This window comes from Pholcus phalangioides, unplaced genomic scaffold, assembly GCF_987345545.1.
Source record: "Pholcus phalangioides strain wild (caught in Gottingen) unplaced genomic scaffold, Ppha-v1.0 ptg000015l_1, whole genome shotgun sequence".
Taxonomy (NCBI): Eukaryota; Metazoa; Arthropoda; class Arachnida; order Araneae; family Pholcidae; genus Pholcus; species Pholcus phalangioides.
This window is the reverse complement of record NW_028301608.1, coordinates 81,005,460-81,020,336: the sequence shown is the minus strand read 5'-3', so window position 1 is coordinate 81,020,336 and position 14,877 is coordinate 81,005,460. Positions and strand designations below refer to the sequence as shown.

The 14,877-nt window shown below is 36.0% G+C and overlaps 1 protein-coding gene across 1 annotated transcript; it reads right to left on the bottom strand.

Annotated features, from left to right (window-relative positions):
- Nucleotides 1–451: 451 nt before the first annotated feature.
- On the bottom strand, nucleotides 452–12,465 carry LOC149076788 (protein FAM50 homolog). The gene is made up of 6 exons (XM_089244462.1): nucleotides 12,337–12,465; nucleotides 10,652–10,914; nucleotides 8,521–8,646; nucleotides 6,335–6,613; nucleotides 4,760–4,888; nucleotides 452–1,275 (listed from the first exon to the last, which is right to left on the bottom strand). The coding sequence occupies exons 2-6, from the start codon at nucleotides 10,868–10,870 to the stop codon at nucleotides 925–927; spliced, it is 1,104 nt and encodes a 367-aa protein (XP_089100588.1). The 5' UTR covers nucleotides 10,871–10,914; nucleotides 12,337–12,465; the 3' UTR covers nucleotides 452–924.
- Between the last annotated feature and the right edge of the window lie 2,412 nt (nucleotides 12,466–14,877).

The following is a 14,877-nucleotide window of genomic DNA, read 5'->3' as shown; positions in this document are numbered from 1 at the left end:
CCAAGGGTGTCACGGCAAGCACTATTTGAAAATCCTGCCGTAGATAACAACACAAAATAGATGATTGCATAAGAGGATAAATCTGATCTGAAGAATGCATGCCCCAAGATACAAGGATTGCAGCACAACTATATGCATTTTTCTTCATGAAATTAACAATAGAGAATCAAAAATAAAGTTCTACATGAAAAATTCATGCATCTTCAATGCAAAATAAATATCATGTGTTACAAAACAGTTTTTTTCTAATTAAATTATAGCATTAGTTGCAATAATTCTACAAGCAATCAAAAAATTTAGCATGTTTAAGAAATACTGAACCTCTTAACAACAGTAACGTCTCCCAATAATAGCCACATTTGCTCAGGCCTATTACTGGCCATTGTTGGGAGGTTTCACTGTGGTTCAATTTTCTGAGAAATTTTTTAGCACAAAAACTCGTACTGACACATTAAAACTTATTAAAAGCCATTTATTCATGCCATGTATATCAACTACAATGTAACATTTTATTCATTTAGAACAGTGGCTTTTAAACTTTACACTGGGTCACAGTAAAATGTTCCCCCCCCCTCCACAATGAACTTCAGCCCTAGTGGGCTTGAAATTCCATTTTTGCGCCATTTTCCGCAGTAATAATATGTTGAATGAATAACTCGTATCTACAAAATATTTCCTCTCGCATCCTCAGTTAAAAGAACCACTGATTTAGGACATAAAAAAATCAGTATCCTTTCAAATACAGAATGATTTTGATGTGCATATTTTGATATAATAAATGATACAATGAAATACAATATACACACAGTAAATATTCAAACACAATAATTAATTTTTATAATGATGCAGGCCTGATACTGATGTTAACTGATTTAAATTCACTCCACGTTCCTGTGAAGGAAACTGAAATTTCAAAGCTTTTTTTCATACTTTTTTCTTGTCTGATATAGTGTACTTCTCATAATTTTTGGTTGGATCATATGGTTCCCACCTTGAAGCTGGAAATATATGTTTATTTCTTTCATACCAACTTCTTAGCAAAACTTTTCCAGCATGAGACTCATCTTTTTCTACTGTTGCATCACTAACCAGTCGAATGTCATCGTGAACATCAAAACTGAAGAGTGGTCCACTTTTCCCTCTGGCTTTAGTGACAATGAAATCATAGAAAGTGTAATGGTGGGGAATGATCAAGTCTTCTTTAACATACATCAATTGATCAGCAGTAACTGCTCTCAATTCATGAAATTCTTTCCGCAACAATTCAAGGCATTTCTAAAAAAAAATTTCAAATACATTATTCTTAATAATCAGTAATCTCAATAATGTATGCTAATCTCATTCGATGGAGTTTTGCAGAATTGACTTATCCCAGAAGCTAACAGAATTTTACAAATCATATGGATCACTAGAGATGTAAAGTTCTCTGTAGTAATCTTTTGGAAAATATTCGCATCAAAGCAGATGTTCAACAATATTTTCTGGAAGGGCTACAATAATAAATAATTTTGTCTTTCTTCTTTAATTTGTGAATTAATATCTAAAAAACATTTGCAAAATGCTACAAATTTTGAATTAAAAAACCAATTAACAGTAAACTGATTACATCACTTTAAAAAAGCTATATTTCGTTTGATTTTTCTACAAGCAAATGTGACAAAACATTTAAATTCAACGTCCCCATTTTCATAGGAGTCAAATTATTTTCCGGTCTAATTAGCTCTCGTGTGCAGAAAATGGCTGTGGTGTAACAAAAATAATCAAATGAATAGCTTAATTCTGGGGGTCATGAATTCTAACACTACTGACACATTTAAAAAGAAATGTGATAAACACATTGGGATAAATGGATAAGCTATCCATAATTAGATAAGACAACCATAAATGCTTTTTACGGCAGTGTATTACATACTATAAATTATTAGTTTTTTCTGTGATATATGCTCTTATATTGGGTTGCTATATTTTAGTTATACAAGTCAATGTGCGTTTTTACAAACTTGACTTATATGGACTTGATAATTAGTTTCTGAAATCAAAAGTTTGCAAATGGGAGAGACAATGTAAGGGGGACAGTTGCCCCCCTCCCTTCGATAGGAAGGTCTAGGGTAGAGAGCAATGTAGGCATGTGTAGTGCTTTCGATGACTTTTTCGAATCGGTATTTAATAGAGATAATGATATTCAATGTACGGGTGGTGCATGGGATAATAAAATCCTCAACGATGTTCAAGTGGAAGACATGGAGGTCCTAAATCTTCTAAAAAATATATGTGCAAACAAAGCACCAGAATCAAATGATATCTATCCCAGGGTCCTCAGGGAATGTGCTAATGAATTGTTGGGGTCAGTCGCACAGATCTATAGGAGTAGTATTGTTGAGGATATCGTCCCAAGCGATTGCAAACTTGCTCTAATGTTGTTCCAATATTTAAGAAGGGTAGTAAAGACGCTGTGTCCAATTATTGTCCAGTGAGTTTGACGAGCTCCCTCTCAAAACTTTTGGAAATTATCAAAAGGCAGTTGGTGAAGTGAATAGACAAGAATAATGTATTGTCAGATAATCCACATGGGTTCAGGAAGGGGAAGTCATGTGTGACTAACCTTCTTTGCTTCTATAATCACGTGATGAAGGCTTTGGGTAGGAGCAAAAATTTAGATGTTGTTTACCTTGATTTCCAGAAGGCATTCGATCGGGTCCAACATGGTAAACTCTTGAAGCGTTTACACGAGATTAGGATTGGGGGCAATTTGCTGCATTGGGTAGAATTGTGGTTAAGAGAATGGTAAACAGGGACTCTGAAAATGGTAAACTCTCACGAGTTATGGTAAACAGGTTGGACAGGCGTCACAAGTGCAGTTCCTCAAGGAATACAGGGTACTCAACATTTTTAAAATATGTTTACATTGGATGAACGCAGGTGTCAGGGAGATATGATCAAAATGTTCAATGGGATGGATAGGATGGACCATGAATTATTAGTACACCATCAATCGACTGCTTTTACAAGGGGACACCAGTATCGATTGGTAAGGGTCAATTCTAGTTTGAGGTGTTGTGGGGAATTTTTCTCTAATAGGGTTAGGAATAGCTTTGCGCCAGAGGTAGTAAATTCTAACACAATTGACACGTTTAAAAAGAAATACGATAAACATGTTGAGGTCAAAAAGATGCCCTAGTATGGGTTATCGAATATTAAGAACACTAGCTGTAATCAGCCTAAACCCATGGATGGAGATACGGAGAGGAGGCATGGCATGGTAATGGTACGTCCCAGTGCAAATGAAGGAGCTGACTGATCTAATGTATATGCATATATATGAATTGGTATCATCATCATCACCTACCCTCACAGCCGTTCATGTCTATCTCTGCCTATGCCTAAATCTCAGATATAATTTATCTAATAGTAGGCAAACAGATTGTCATCAGAAAATGAACTAACGTTGTTGCACAAGCAACGTAGCCTACATCCATGGCCCCCCACAAGGGGTGGGCTGACAAGGCTCCAGCCGTGGGGCCCGGGAGGATTTTAATCATTTTTTTTTGTTTTTTAACGCTATAAATTCATCATAAAGGGGGCCTCATAAAAGTCTGGTCGGGGGGGGGGCCCGTAAAAGATCCCAGCCTAGGGGCCCTGCTTCAGGGTGTGGGGGCCATGCTTACATCCTAAATTTTTGTACCTCTGTGCTATTAAATGTTTCGATGTATGAACTTTCTATTCATGAAACAAAATATCTCTTATGTTGGTACTGTACTAGGTGAATAATTAGACTGAAAAAAAAAATCAGAGAGAAGCATCTTACCTTTTTTTCACAAGTTCAGTAGCAAGAATTATCAAAATTTAGAATTTATACATTGTATATTCGTCGTCCGGAATAGATAAGACAATGATTCAGATGGTGATGTTTATGACTGAAAAGTACTCAAGCCTCCCTAGGAGCACATGACAGTTCAGAGGTTCCCAGGAAGGCATGCAATTAACACTCTGGAGGATAGTCGAAGTTGCCTCTCTCTGGGGTAGTGCCAGTGACCAGATGGTAACTCCAATGAGAAGGGAGGTTTTCAAGGGAAAAAATTACTAGATTTCTTTTGTGGTGCCCCTTTTTGTTTGATGCCCTAAGCATGTTTTTTTTCTTGGTTAATATAGACCTGTCATTCTTTAATGGTAGAAAGAAAGGCCAGACTTTTTTTTTCAGGGATAAAGAATGCGACCACCTGCATATACTCTTTTCCTCTTTAAAATAAACTAATGCTATACCTAATAACACTAAAAATGATATTATAAAAAACTAAGCCTAATATAAGGCTTTGAACTGAAAGCCTTCTTTCACAGTCAATAATAGTTTAAAGGAAAAAAAATTAAATTTTAATAAAAAATTTCCAAAACATCTGCTGAGAAAGGAAAGGGTTTCATTCTGAAAAATTGCAGCCCCTGAAATTTTGCGGCCCAGTGCAACCACACCTTTCACACCCCCCTAAGTCTGGTCCTGCCTCCCAAAATAAAATGAAATAGAAAAACTAGTTCCATATCTTTTCACCCCTACTCCATTACACATGTTAGGAGACAAAAGAGTTCATATTGGTGTTATCGTTCATTGAATTTTTAACAACAGTTCTAATTAAGTGTACAAAACATTTACATGTGTGGTATAACAAGAATAACGAGGTGCTGTGTATCAAGGGTACTGTAATTAGTTCTCAAAAAGATTCATTACAATTAAAGTAAATTACAAATATCAACAAGAATATTCAAATACCTGTAGAAACTGATATATGCTATTCCCTTTCTTCATTTTAACACTTCGTCTGTGTCCAGAACCATCCCAATAACTGAAAGTTATTTCTATTTCCTCACTTTTTAGTTTCTCTTGCTTTTGCACCCACTCCTGCAAAACAGGAACATCAGAAACTGAAAAAATATATTCGTAATTATGCAGTATGTGAATATCTTCTGAATATTGTAAAGATAGGTAAAAAAAATTGGGGTTCATATCATAACTATACCCCCAATACCAAAGTATATCAATATACAGTAAAACCTTGATACAACAATACTCTGCGGATCAAGAAAAAATGTTGTAGAGGTATTATTTTTGTATCAAGAGGCAGCCGTTTAACATTGTAGTATAGAAATTTCCAAACAAGACTTGAATTCATCATTGTAGAGGGATTTATAATTATATTGTGTATTGTTGTAGCAAGATTTCACTGTAGTAATACAGCAGAAAATGATTTTCAAGCTTTCTCCACTTGTATAGAAATGATGACAAGTCTTTGAACATGAACTATTATGAATACACAATTAAAATTTTCAGGCTATACAAACCTGCAAAGTATGAAAGACTGGATACCAAGTTGAGATAAAGATAAGTTTTGAAATAAAATTCACGTGCTTGTTTAGGAGGAATATAACCTTCTTACAAGATATACGGAAGACTGGATGTTGTGAAGATATTTATTATTTCAGATGTTTATTTTTTTTAAGGAAGGAAAAAACTCATCTCTGCCTCCACCGGGAGTCGAACCCGGGTCCCTCGATTGCCGGACGAGTGCTCTGACCACTAAGCTACAGAGGAGATAGAGATTTTCCTTCGCTAGAGCGTATATATGCCGAACGGAACCGTGCAATGGACGGTGAAACCGATCAGCTAATAGCTCATTGACGACGAGCCACCAGAGGGCTATATATATGACATGAGATGAGTTTTTTCCTTCCTTAAAAAAAATAAACATCTGAAATAATAAATATCTTCACAACATCCAGTCTTCCGTATATCTTGTATTAACAAGTGGAGAGCGACATTCATGTCATATAACCTTCTTATCTATAAGGGAAGAAAATTTCAGTCCTTGGTATAGGCGTAAAGTTCTTGCAAATATTGGGAAGGACTCTTAATATTTCCATAAGTTACTATGTAGATAGTGGCAAATGTTTGGGGGGGGGGGATTCTTGAGCCCTTAGTCCAGATACAAGTTTATGCATATGGCCCTTGGCGAAAGGGGGGGGGAGGTATGGGTTCTAACCCCCCCCCCCAATCCGAGATTATAGTGTTATTTTGCAGGAAAAAACTTAACCCCCCCCCCCTCCGCCCTCTTGAGAAGAAAAAAATTGAAAAACCCCCTTGAGAAAATTCTGCGTATGCCTATGGCCCTTGGTAGTTTAATGGTGGAGCACTCGCCCGGACTGCGAGGAGACCTAAGGTTCAATTCTCAATTAAGGCACATGTAAATTTTCTTTCTGAATCTGAACTTCATATTCATCTCCACTTGGTATCCAGTTTTTTGTAGTTTCTATGACCAGCAGAGAGTGAATCATTTTTCTCTATACAGACCTGTCTCAGCTCTTCTCTCAGCCGCCTTTCTTCTTCTTCCCTTTCTCGGTCTGGCAAAAAGCTAGTGTCAACATCAGGATTCTTTCCTATTTTCTTCTTTGATTTGTTTTCAGTGAAACTGTCATTTGAAGATTCAGATAAATTCTCAATTTTTATTTCAGGTAGCACTTTAGTCATTTCTTCACCCCCGTCAACATCATCTTTTTTCTCGTAATTATTATTGTCTTCATCTTCTTCATCCTCTTCTTCATCATCCAGTTTAAATGATAAAGCAGCAATCTGTTGAAAAAATTAAGACAAAAAATTTAAAGTCTTGTATCTATGCACTTATGAATGTTATTCAAAAGTGTATCATTATGAAATCATAAGTAGGGGTGGCTCCTGAAGGAGGCACAAAGGCACATAACTCCCTTGAAAATTTTAAGTCATTAATTTACTTCAAATGGATTTCATACCAACTTAATGCCATTGAATTTCTTTTTTTTCCAATGAATTTGATAAATTAAAAAAGGAATATTTTCAGAAGCACTGATTAAAAAAAGTGTTTGTAAGATACAGGTCAGATGGAGCTTTCCATGGAGAGCTATGTATTCTTCTTTCCTCTTTGGGTGCTTTCTGTCCTACACTGATATGAGACACCTTTAGTAGTTAGAAACACAAAAGAAGGGAAGAAAGGGGATGGTTAGCAAAGATTATCAAGCTCGTCTTGGTTGTGTTGAAAAATATGCCCTGGATACAGATTCTGCCATCTATATCTTCTTTCCTTTAAATCTGTTATCTTTTTAATTAGAATATATTTGGATATAAAAATGTAATATATATTTATACCTTTATCATTAGAATATAATACACTTTTTTTAAAATTGGAATATAATATTGAAAGAAGAGTATGAATTTTCACAATTTGTCAAAAAAAAGCTATTGCCAATGGCAACTGCTGAATCTAAATGATGATTTTCAAAGTTGTCAAGATATCGATTAGGCTCACAGCCCAAATTAATTATGTTAATGTTGCATTGCAAGATCATTATTAATTTTTGTACTACATAGATGTACAGATAATGTGAAAAATAATTTCATAGACAAAAATAATTTATAAAATGCAATGCAATACTTTACTAATTGTAAATACTTGACTATACATTTTCACCGATAGAGGGCAGTATATTTTTTGAAATCTGCACCCACCCCAGAATATCTGACTAGAAGCAGCCACTGATCATAGGCGAATTTTTATGAGGTGCATAACAGAATAATTGAGGGGATGATATAAAAATGTATCAACCAGTAAAATATTTGAGCGCCTCTCTCTATTTTTCCAAAAGAAACTTATACAAGGATGTCTACATGAAAATTTATTGAGAGGTATAAAGGATTTAAATCCTTGATTTATGTCATTTTGCAAGTGCTAATATATCAACATTTTAAAAGGGAATAGAGAAACAGTTGTGAAAAGCGACGAAAATCCAGAATTTCAATCTTTGAAAATTTTTGTTAAAATGTTAATGTGTAAATTTTTTTTCAGTATAATAGAGAGGGAGCAAAAATTTATTAACAGCCCTGAAGAGTGGGGGGGCCGCATGGAAATTTAAATTTTTAAACCTTCCCTCAATTTTTTTTTTAATATGCACTACTGCTTTTTACATCTGATTGGGTTGGTTACTGCCCCATACCATTATCTAAGTTGCACAGCTGTAACTCTCTCCACATTGGCAAGTTATTTCAGTCAGAGGGACTTTTTCTCATGCACTCCCAGACTTATATGTTTTGTACATGATTGATTGAGAACAGCTGAAAGTGTAAAAGTTCATTTGTGTAGTCTATATTTGACGACTTATTTGGAACTTTGAATAATTAATTCATTCACAAAAACCCATTTTGCTGCTGTGAGTTAAGTTTATTTTTTCATCCTTCTATACTCATATCCCTACCTTACCCATCTTAAATTCAACTGATTTTACACGATTTCATCTTACATGATTACTTTGTGAGCCCAACTGATTGCGTAACTAAACAAGGGAAACCTGAAAATCATCTTTATAAGATGCTTAGATTCTGAAAAAAAAGTATGATGCCATTTTTCTACGACAGTCAGAATAATGAATCCTTCTATCTGTAAGTTGTAAATTTCTGTCATTCGAGTGTTTGAGAATGTAGACACAAATATTCATTAATTTTCTACACACTTGTCGTTTTTGTCTTTCTTTTGCTTCCTGTTTAGCTCGTATCTCTCTCTGTCTCTGTAGTTCTTTTTCATGCTGCTTTTGAGCCAATTGTCTTTCCCTTTCTTTGACGACGTCTTCTTGCTTAGCCTGGAAAGTATAAGAATCATCAAATTTAATCTGGGGGAAAGAATAATTTATTCTAAGTGACTGAAACCAAAACATATGAATTTTTATAGGACTTTTCATTTCTTTTTAATGTTGCAATGATTAGAATAGAATTATACATAGGATTGCTGGATTTTGCAACATTTGTGTACCATGCAGCCAATGGGACAAATAACATACAGATCTAGGGCTGTGTTTTCCAATCTGCAGATGGTGAAAATAGTTAAATAATTTCACAGACCAAACGACATTGAATAAATGATTCTCAGACCTGTGATGACAGCTAATGCAAATAAAACCAGTATAGAGACAGCCGCAGTAGTGGTCGAGTGGTCAGAGTGATGAACTTGAATTGAAATTGAATAAATGATTCTCAGACCTGTTGACAACTAATGCAAATAAAACCAGTAAGGCAAGTGCATGTTTTTCTATTAAATTTCCATCAAGAAATATTCAAGTACTTGTACACTGTTTAAAATTTTATAAATTTTCTCATCTTAAAAGTGAATGAATAAGCAAATAAGAGATAAAGAGTGAGCAAGTGAGTGAATGAATGAAAGAGTGAAGGAGCAAGTGAGTGAATGAAAGAGTGAAGGAGCAAATCAGTAACTAAGCAAGCAGAAGAGCGTGTTAATGAGTAAGTGACTGAGCAAGTGAACACATGAGTGAGTGACCAAGTCAACACTGTGGTCAGTCAGTGATCAATTAAGAAAATAAGAGGGTGAGTGAGAGCATGAGAGACAAATTGAGTGACCAATTCACAGAATGAGTAACCAAGTAAAAGAGAGTGAGTGACTGAACCTACTTGCACATTCGCACAATTGCTCATTTACTCACTCATGTGCCCACTGACTTACTCAATTGCTCATTAAGTTGCTCACTCGCTCATTCACTCACTCACAAGCAGAGCTCACTGAAGCATGAAGACTGATAGGGGGTACCCGCATGGTTATGCTTGTGCAAACACAGGGCTTCAACAGGCATGCATTATAAAATTTACTCAAGCCGCTTGCACAAACACGATGCTCACGCAAAAATTCTCATGCATACGATCAAGAATGCTTATAGAAAAAGATTGCACATGCATGCTTGTGAAGCTTGCAGTTACATGTGTAGACATCTTAATGCTGAAAAAAAAAATTATTCCATATTTGACGTTTCGACCGGATGAATTGATGCAGCTTGATCTAATTGGTCCTTGCCCAACAAAATAATGATCACTTGATCATTGATTCATGACTGCCATACAAAACATTTTTGTACTTTGCCCTTTCCTCTTCCTGACTTTTTCCTATAAAACAATGCAGTTTTCTCAACAAAGCTTGCTTTAATCCATAATTTTCACTAGAATCAGGAATTAAGGTAATTTTTACAATTTATAAATTGTGTTACGGCAGGGCTTGTCACAAAAAAAAAAAATCTAAGCACCAGAAAAAAATTTTTAGGAGCCAAAAATAAAAAAAAAAACAGGTTCAAAATAATATTTCTTCAAACTTTTCCAGGATAGCCCCCTTCCATGTTGATAGATATGCTTAAATGAATTTCATAAATTTTGAATTTTATTAACCACATATAGAAAATTTTAGACGCGAATCCTAATTTTTTAGTCACCATGGTGATCTGTCACCACATCTGTGAAATACATTTTAACAGACCTATTGTACCATTGTAGCACAGTACTTCTTGTCAAGGGCTATTTATATAAGCAATATTTGACAATTTTGCAGACATTTGGCAAGAATCAGCAATATCCCATATTAATTTTTTCAATTTTCATATTTTTTTAAAAATTAAATGTGGTCACCTTTATCAAAAAAGAAAAAAAACAAACAAACTCATGCACAGTATTTGATTGACTCTGATTATATTTCCCATTAAAAAAAATCTTGAAAATGTGAGCCTCGGTTACTACAACAAAATTTTGCGGAATCTTTGATGCCATTTCAACTGAGTTTGACTGCATTAGAATTTAAAAGAATAATCTTACCTTCATTTCATCTAGTGTGACAAGACCGATTGTGCTGGATTTCAGTTGCTGCTCAACTGCATCGTAATGTGTGGCAAATTTATTTTCTATATTCGATAGCTTCATTTCTTCTTCAATTTTCTTCTTCTTGTGTTCTAGCTCCTCTATAGCTTTCTCCCTTTTCTTTTTTAGCTGGAGAGCACGGCCAGCTTCACTGGCAGCACCTTTATATAGCGCCATTATGTTAGATTAGACCTTCAAGTTAAGCTCCAAGACCTGAAAATCTATGGGTGGGGGGGAAATCGTACCATTTATCAATTTCATTTATAGCACAACTTAAAGGGAAAAAACCAGCCATTTGTTGTTTTTAAATCTTCATACATGCAGTAACACAGTGGTTCCCCTGAGTGCAATGGGTTGCTTAAGTGCAATGCAACTGTGACCTTTAAATCTGCTACTGTAGTGGTCAAGTGGTCATAGTGACAGACTCACATTGCGAGGTCCTGGGTTTGAACCCCACCGCCATCACAGTGTTGGTTGGCGAAGTGATGTTCAAGGACCTCATACTTAGCTGGGAGCAAAAAAGCTTACATTCAAAAATCTCGTCATTTAGGCCCATACGGATATGAGGTCCAGGGCTATGACTACATGGGAAAGCTGAACTTTTTTTTTTGGAACAGTTATAGTATAATCCCCCGCCAATCTCGGCGAATTTTTTTCCAACGATACTGACATAATGATGCTGGGTTGTTGATCATTCTTTCAGAATGTTTGTTGAGCATTCTTTCTTTCCTTCCAAATGACATCACCCCATAGATGTCGCTAGCTGCTTTGCTTTTGTTTTTCTGTGGCGTTTGCAATGATTTGAAAACCATTGAGATGAGAGATCTTTTTTTCTTTATTCTGCAAGTGCAGTATATACAGCTTGGTTTTCACATTGGAGAGTGTGTGGATTGGGTTATTATATTGGATATCATCATCGCTGATGTCTTTTCCAGGTTGTACCTTTAATTTTCATTATTATTAGGGAGAGACTTTTATGCCCTGATCTGGTTATTACTTAAAATAGAGTCCGGGTTTCATTTTTTATACAGAGAATATTTATGCAGTGATCGGTTTATTATTTTAAAGAGTCCAGGTTTTATTTTTTTAAGCGAGAATATTTATTATTTATGCAACAGGAAGGGCGTTCCTGACCATTGTTTATTTAGAGTCAAGCGTTTTTTTAGTCTAAAATGTTTCATTTTTATTGACACCTTCTTGACACCTTATGTTGTTTTGATGTTTAGTCTAAAAAGTGATATTTTTCATTACAGTTATTATTATTATGCTTGTTGGTTTTCGTTTGTTATGTTTTCTTTGCTGTCGATTTTTTTTTTCGGTATCCATAGTCAGTTGGCGAGTTTTTTCGGCAGTGTTTGGCACCGAAAAAAAAGTCGCCAATATTGGCGGCGGGTTATACGATAGCTGTTCCTTTTTTTTTCTTCCATCCAAGTTATAAATTTAAATTTTCAAGTATTGCAGCGTAGCCCTCGAAATCTACTTTTTTTCTTTTTTTTTTGAAAGAAATGAACAAAATACTTTAAAACATTTACTGGCCTCTAAAAATATTTAACCTACACAATTGAAATACACGGAATCAATAGTTTTCTTTTTTCGTGTCAACCTAAAAATCAATGATTTAAAATTGCCAAACAAAATCTTACCAAGGGTCGATTGTTTACGTTACGATATCTGGACGGTCAAAACATCCTCATTCGGCTGCGTAAAAAAAAAAATATAAACCGCTCTCGGGCATTTTGCGGTCCAGTGTTGAAAACATTCTTGAAGATGAAAAACGATGATCACTCTTTTTTTAGCCATTTTATTCACTTTTTGTGGCAATTGCTCAGGTTTTGTACTCGAGATCTCTCAATCCCTGTATGTTTCTCGACGAAATATGGTTATAGCTTGCTACTGTTGCGATTTGAAGTAAAAATATTTCATACTCAGGGGATGGTCTTGGCAGCTACAGCCCTGTGAAATATTGAAGTTGAATGTAAAAATATTCCAGCTTTTGCTGCCATCTTTCCAGAAATGTGAGAACTTCCTTTCAACAGCAAACAGAAATATAGGACTTATGCTGTTATCTACTATTTAGAAAGCGAACTAAAAAACGATCAACTAGTACTATTTCTCAACAATAGATGGTAGCTAATTTATGATTCGATTTTTTAAACCTTGGTCAAAGCCGTCTAAATAACTTTCTGTCAACAGACATGGTTGCTCATATGTTGAATTTGCAGGGAGACCATGATGGAAAGTCCCCATTCATTAATAAGTTCCTGAATGAAACTCTCCCTAAAAAATGGAGAACCAGTTGGAGAAAAAACGCGCTGATGGTTGTCCTGATAACCAACAAGTACAAAATTATCATCACCATCTTATTTATATATATTGCTGATGTAAAGCCAGGTTTTCCGAGGAGCAGGTTTCTACAGCGCACGCAGCGTGAAAACGCTGATTGGTCGAAAAAACTTTAATTTCAGGTTTTTGACCAATCAATTTTTTATACAAAAGTTCTACTCCTAGGAAAACCCGGCTTAAATATGGTCAGTGTTAACTTACTTTAGTCCTTGGGAAAGCTGTACGGCATTGACCTATATGATTTCATATAGGTCAATTGTGAGTAAAATATTTCCTTGATGAAGAATTTACTGCCGTCTAGCTTTATACAAATACAACGCCACAACAGGCAAATTGCCCAACGAGGTGGCTGACTTAAGAACATCATGGATCCCCGAGCCCTTTCTTACCCTACCTAATACTGCTACACCACACATGCACCCCGCCCACAACCCCCCGCGGAGCCCCCAACGAATCGGTACATGCGGGAATATGCGTGTACGTGTAGTGAAACCTGACGTGAAGTTTTTTGTTTCTCTGTAATGCTTGTTATGTGTAGTGCTGCCATCTGCCACCAGTTTTTCAAACTATGAGTGAAGTGTTATGATTGAATGATTTTTCGTTGTAGGACGGTTGCTCTCTGTGGCGAGACTTTTTAACGGGGAGGTCGGCTCGCATTTGCGCCTTGAAGTTGGGAACCACAGAAAACCAACTTCAGCCGACCACCACTGTGGGGTTCGAACCCGGATCCTCGCATCGCGAGTCCGTCACTATAACCACTCGACCACCACAGCGGCAAGGTTGTAGACATGTATCATATCCTTTCAAGGATATAATACGTCTTATTTTATTTTTAATAAATGTCAAACGGCAGCAGTTTTTCCATAATCAGTTAAATTTTTTCGATGTTCTCTAGTTTGTAGATAGTATGGCACTGAAGGTTCCCAATAAATGTTTAAACGTTACATTAATATTCAAGAACTAAGAGAAAAGAAATTGGTTCAGTGCTCCATAATTTAGTGACCTCAAATTTTAACTTATATTTAGGGGTGACTAACCAAACTAACACTACATTGGAGGTGGGGCTCCCGTACGTTCTTTATGCTAGAAAGATTTTCATGGCCCTTAAAGGGCTACACACTGGAGTCAGGTTCAGGGCCCCACATCTTGCAGCCGAGTCCCAAGGCTAGGATCTTTGATGGATTTCTCTAAAATGAATTTATAAATAGTGTGAAAGAAAACAAAAAATGTCATAAGAATCATCCCAGGCTCCAGGGCTAGAACCATGGGCGGAGATACGGGGGGGGCATTGCCCCCCCAGTGTCAAAAGTGGTGCGGGCAGATCTAATGTATATATGTGTGTATATGAATTGACATCATTATCGTGCCCCCCCCCCCAGACTTCCAAGTGTATCTCCACCTATGGCTAGAACCCCTTCAGCCCTGAGAGCTTGTGGGAGTTATGGTAAGACCAGGCTTCAAAATTATTTAGGATCTTTCCTCAACTTCAATATAAAATAGTATCAATTTTCCGACAAAGTCTTATGCCTTTATTTATTAAGTTTTAATGCCACCATCAACATTTCAAATTTATAACAATTTTGAAATATAGATGGCAGCATCGAAAATTCACACACTCAGACTGTTAAGCACACATGCACACTTCTGGCACAATTCAATCAGTAGTAAATTATCCATGCTGATAGACTGGAATTGTGCTCAGTTTGAAAGAAAAGGAAAGCCTTTATTTATTGCTGCTGTGGTGGGGTGGAGTGGTTATAGTGACGAATTTGCATTATGAGGTCCCAGGTTCGAACCCCACTGGTGTCACAGTGGTGGTCAGCTGAAGTTGGTTTTATGTG

Bases quoted from the DNA above. Each gene is read 5' to 3' on its own strand.
- LOC149076788 (XM_089244462.1), bottom strand. From the start codon at position 10,870: ATGGCGCTATATAAAGGTGCTGCCAGTGAAGCTGGCCGTGCTCTCCAG. The intron at 8,647-10,651 runs GTAAGATTATTC...TATACTTTCCAG, and splicing joins TCACACTAGATGAAATGAAG to GCTAAGCAAGAAGACGTCGT. The intron at 1,276-4,759 runs GTATTTGAATAT...ATTTTTTTTTAG, and splicing joins GCATATATCAGTTTCTACAG to AAATGCCTTGAATTGTTGCG.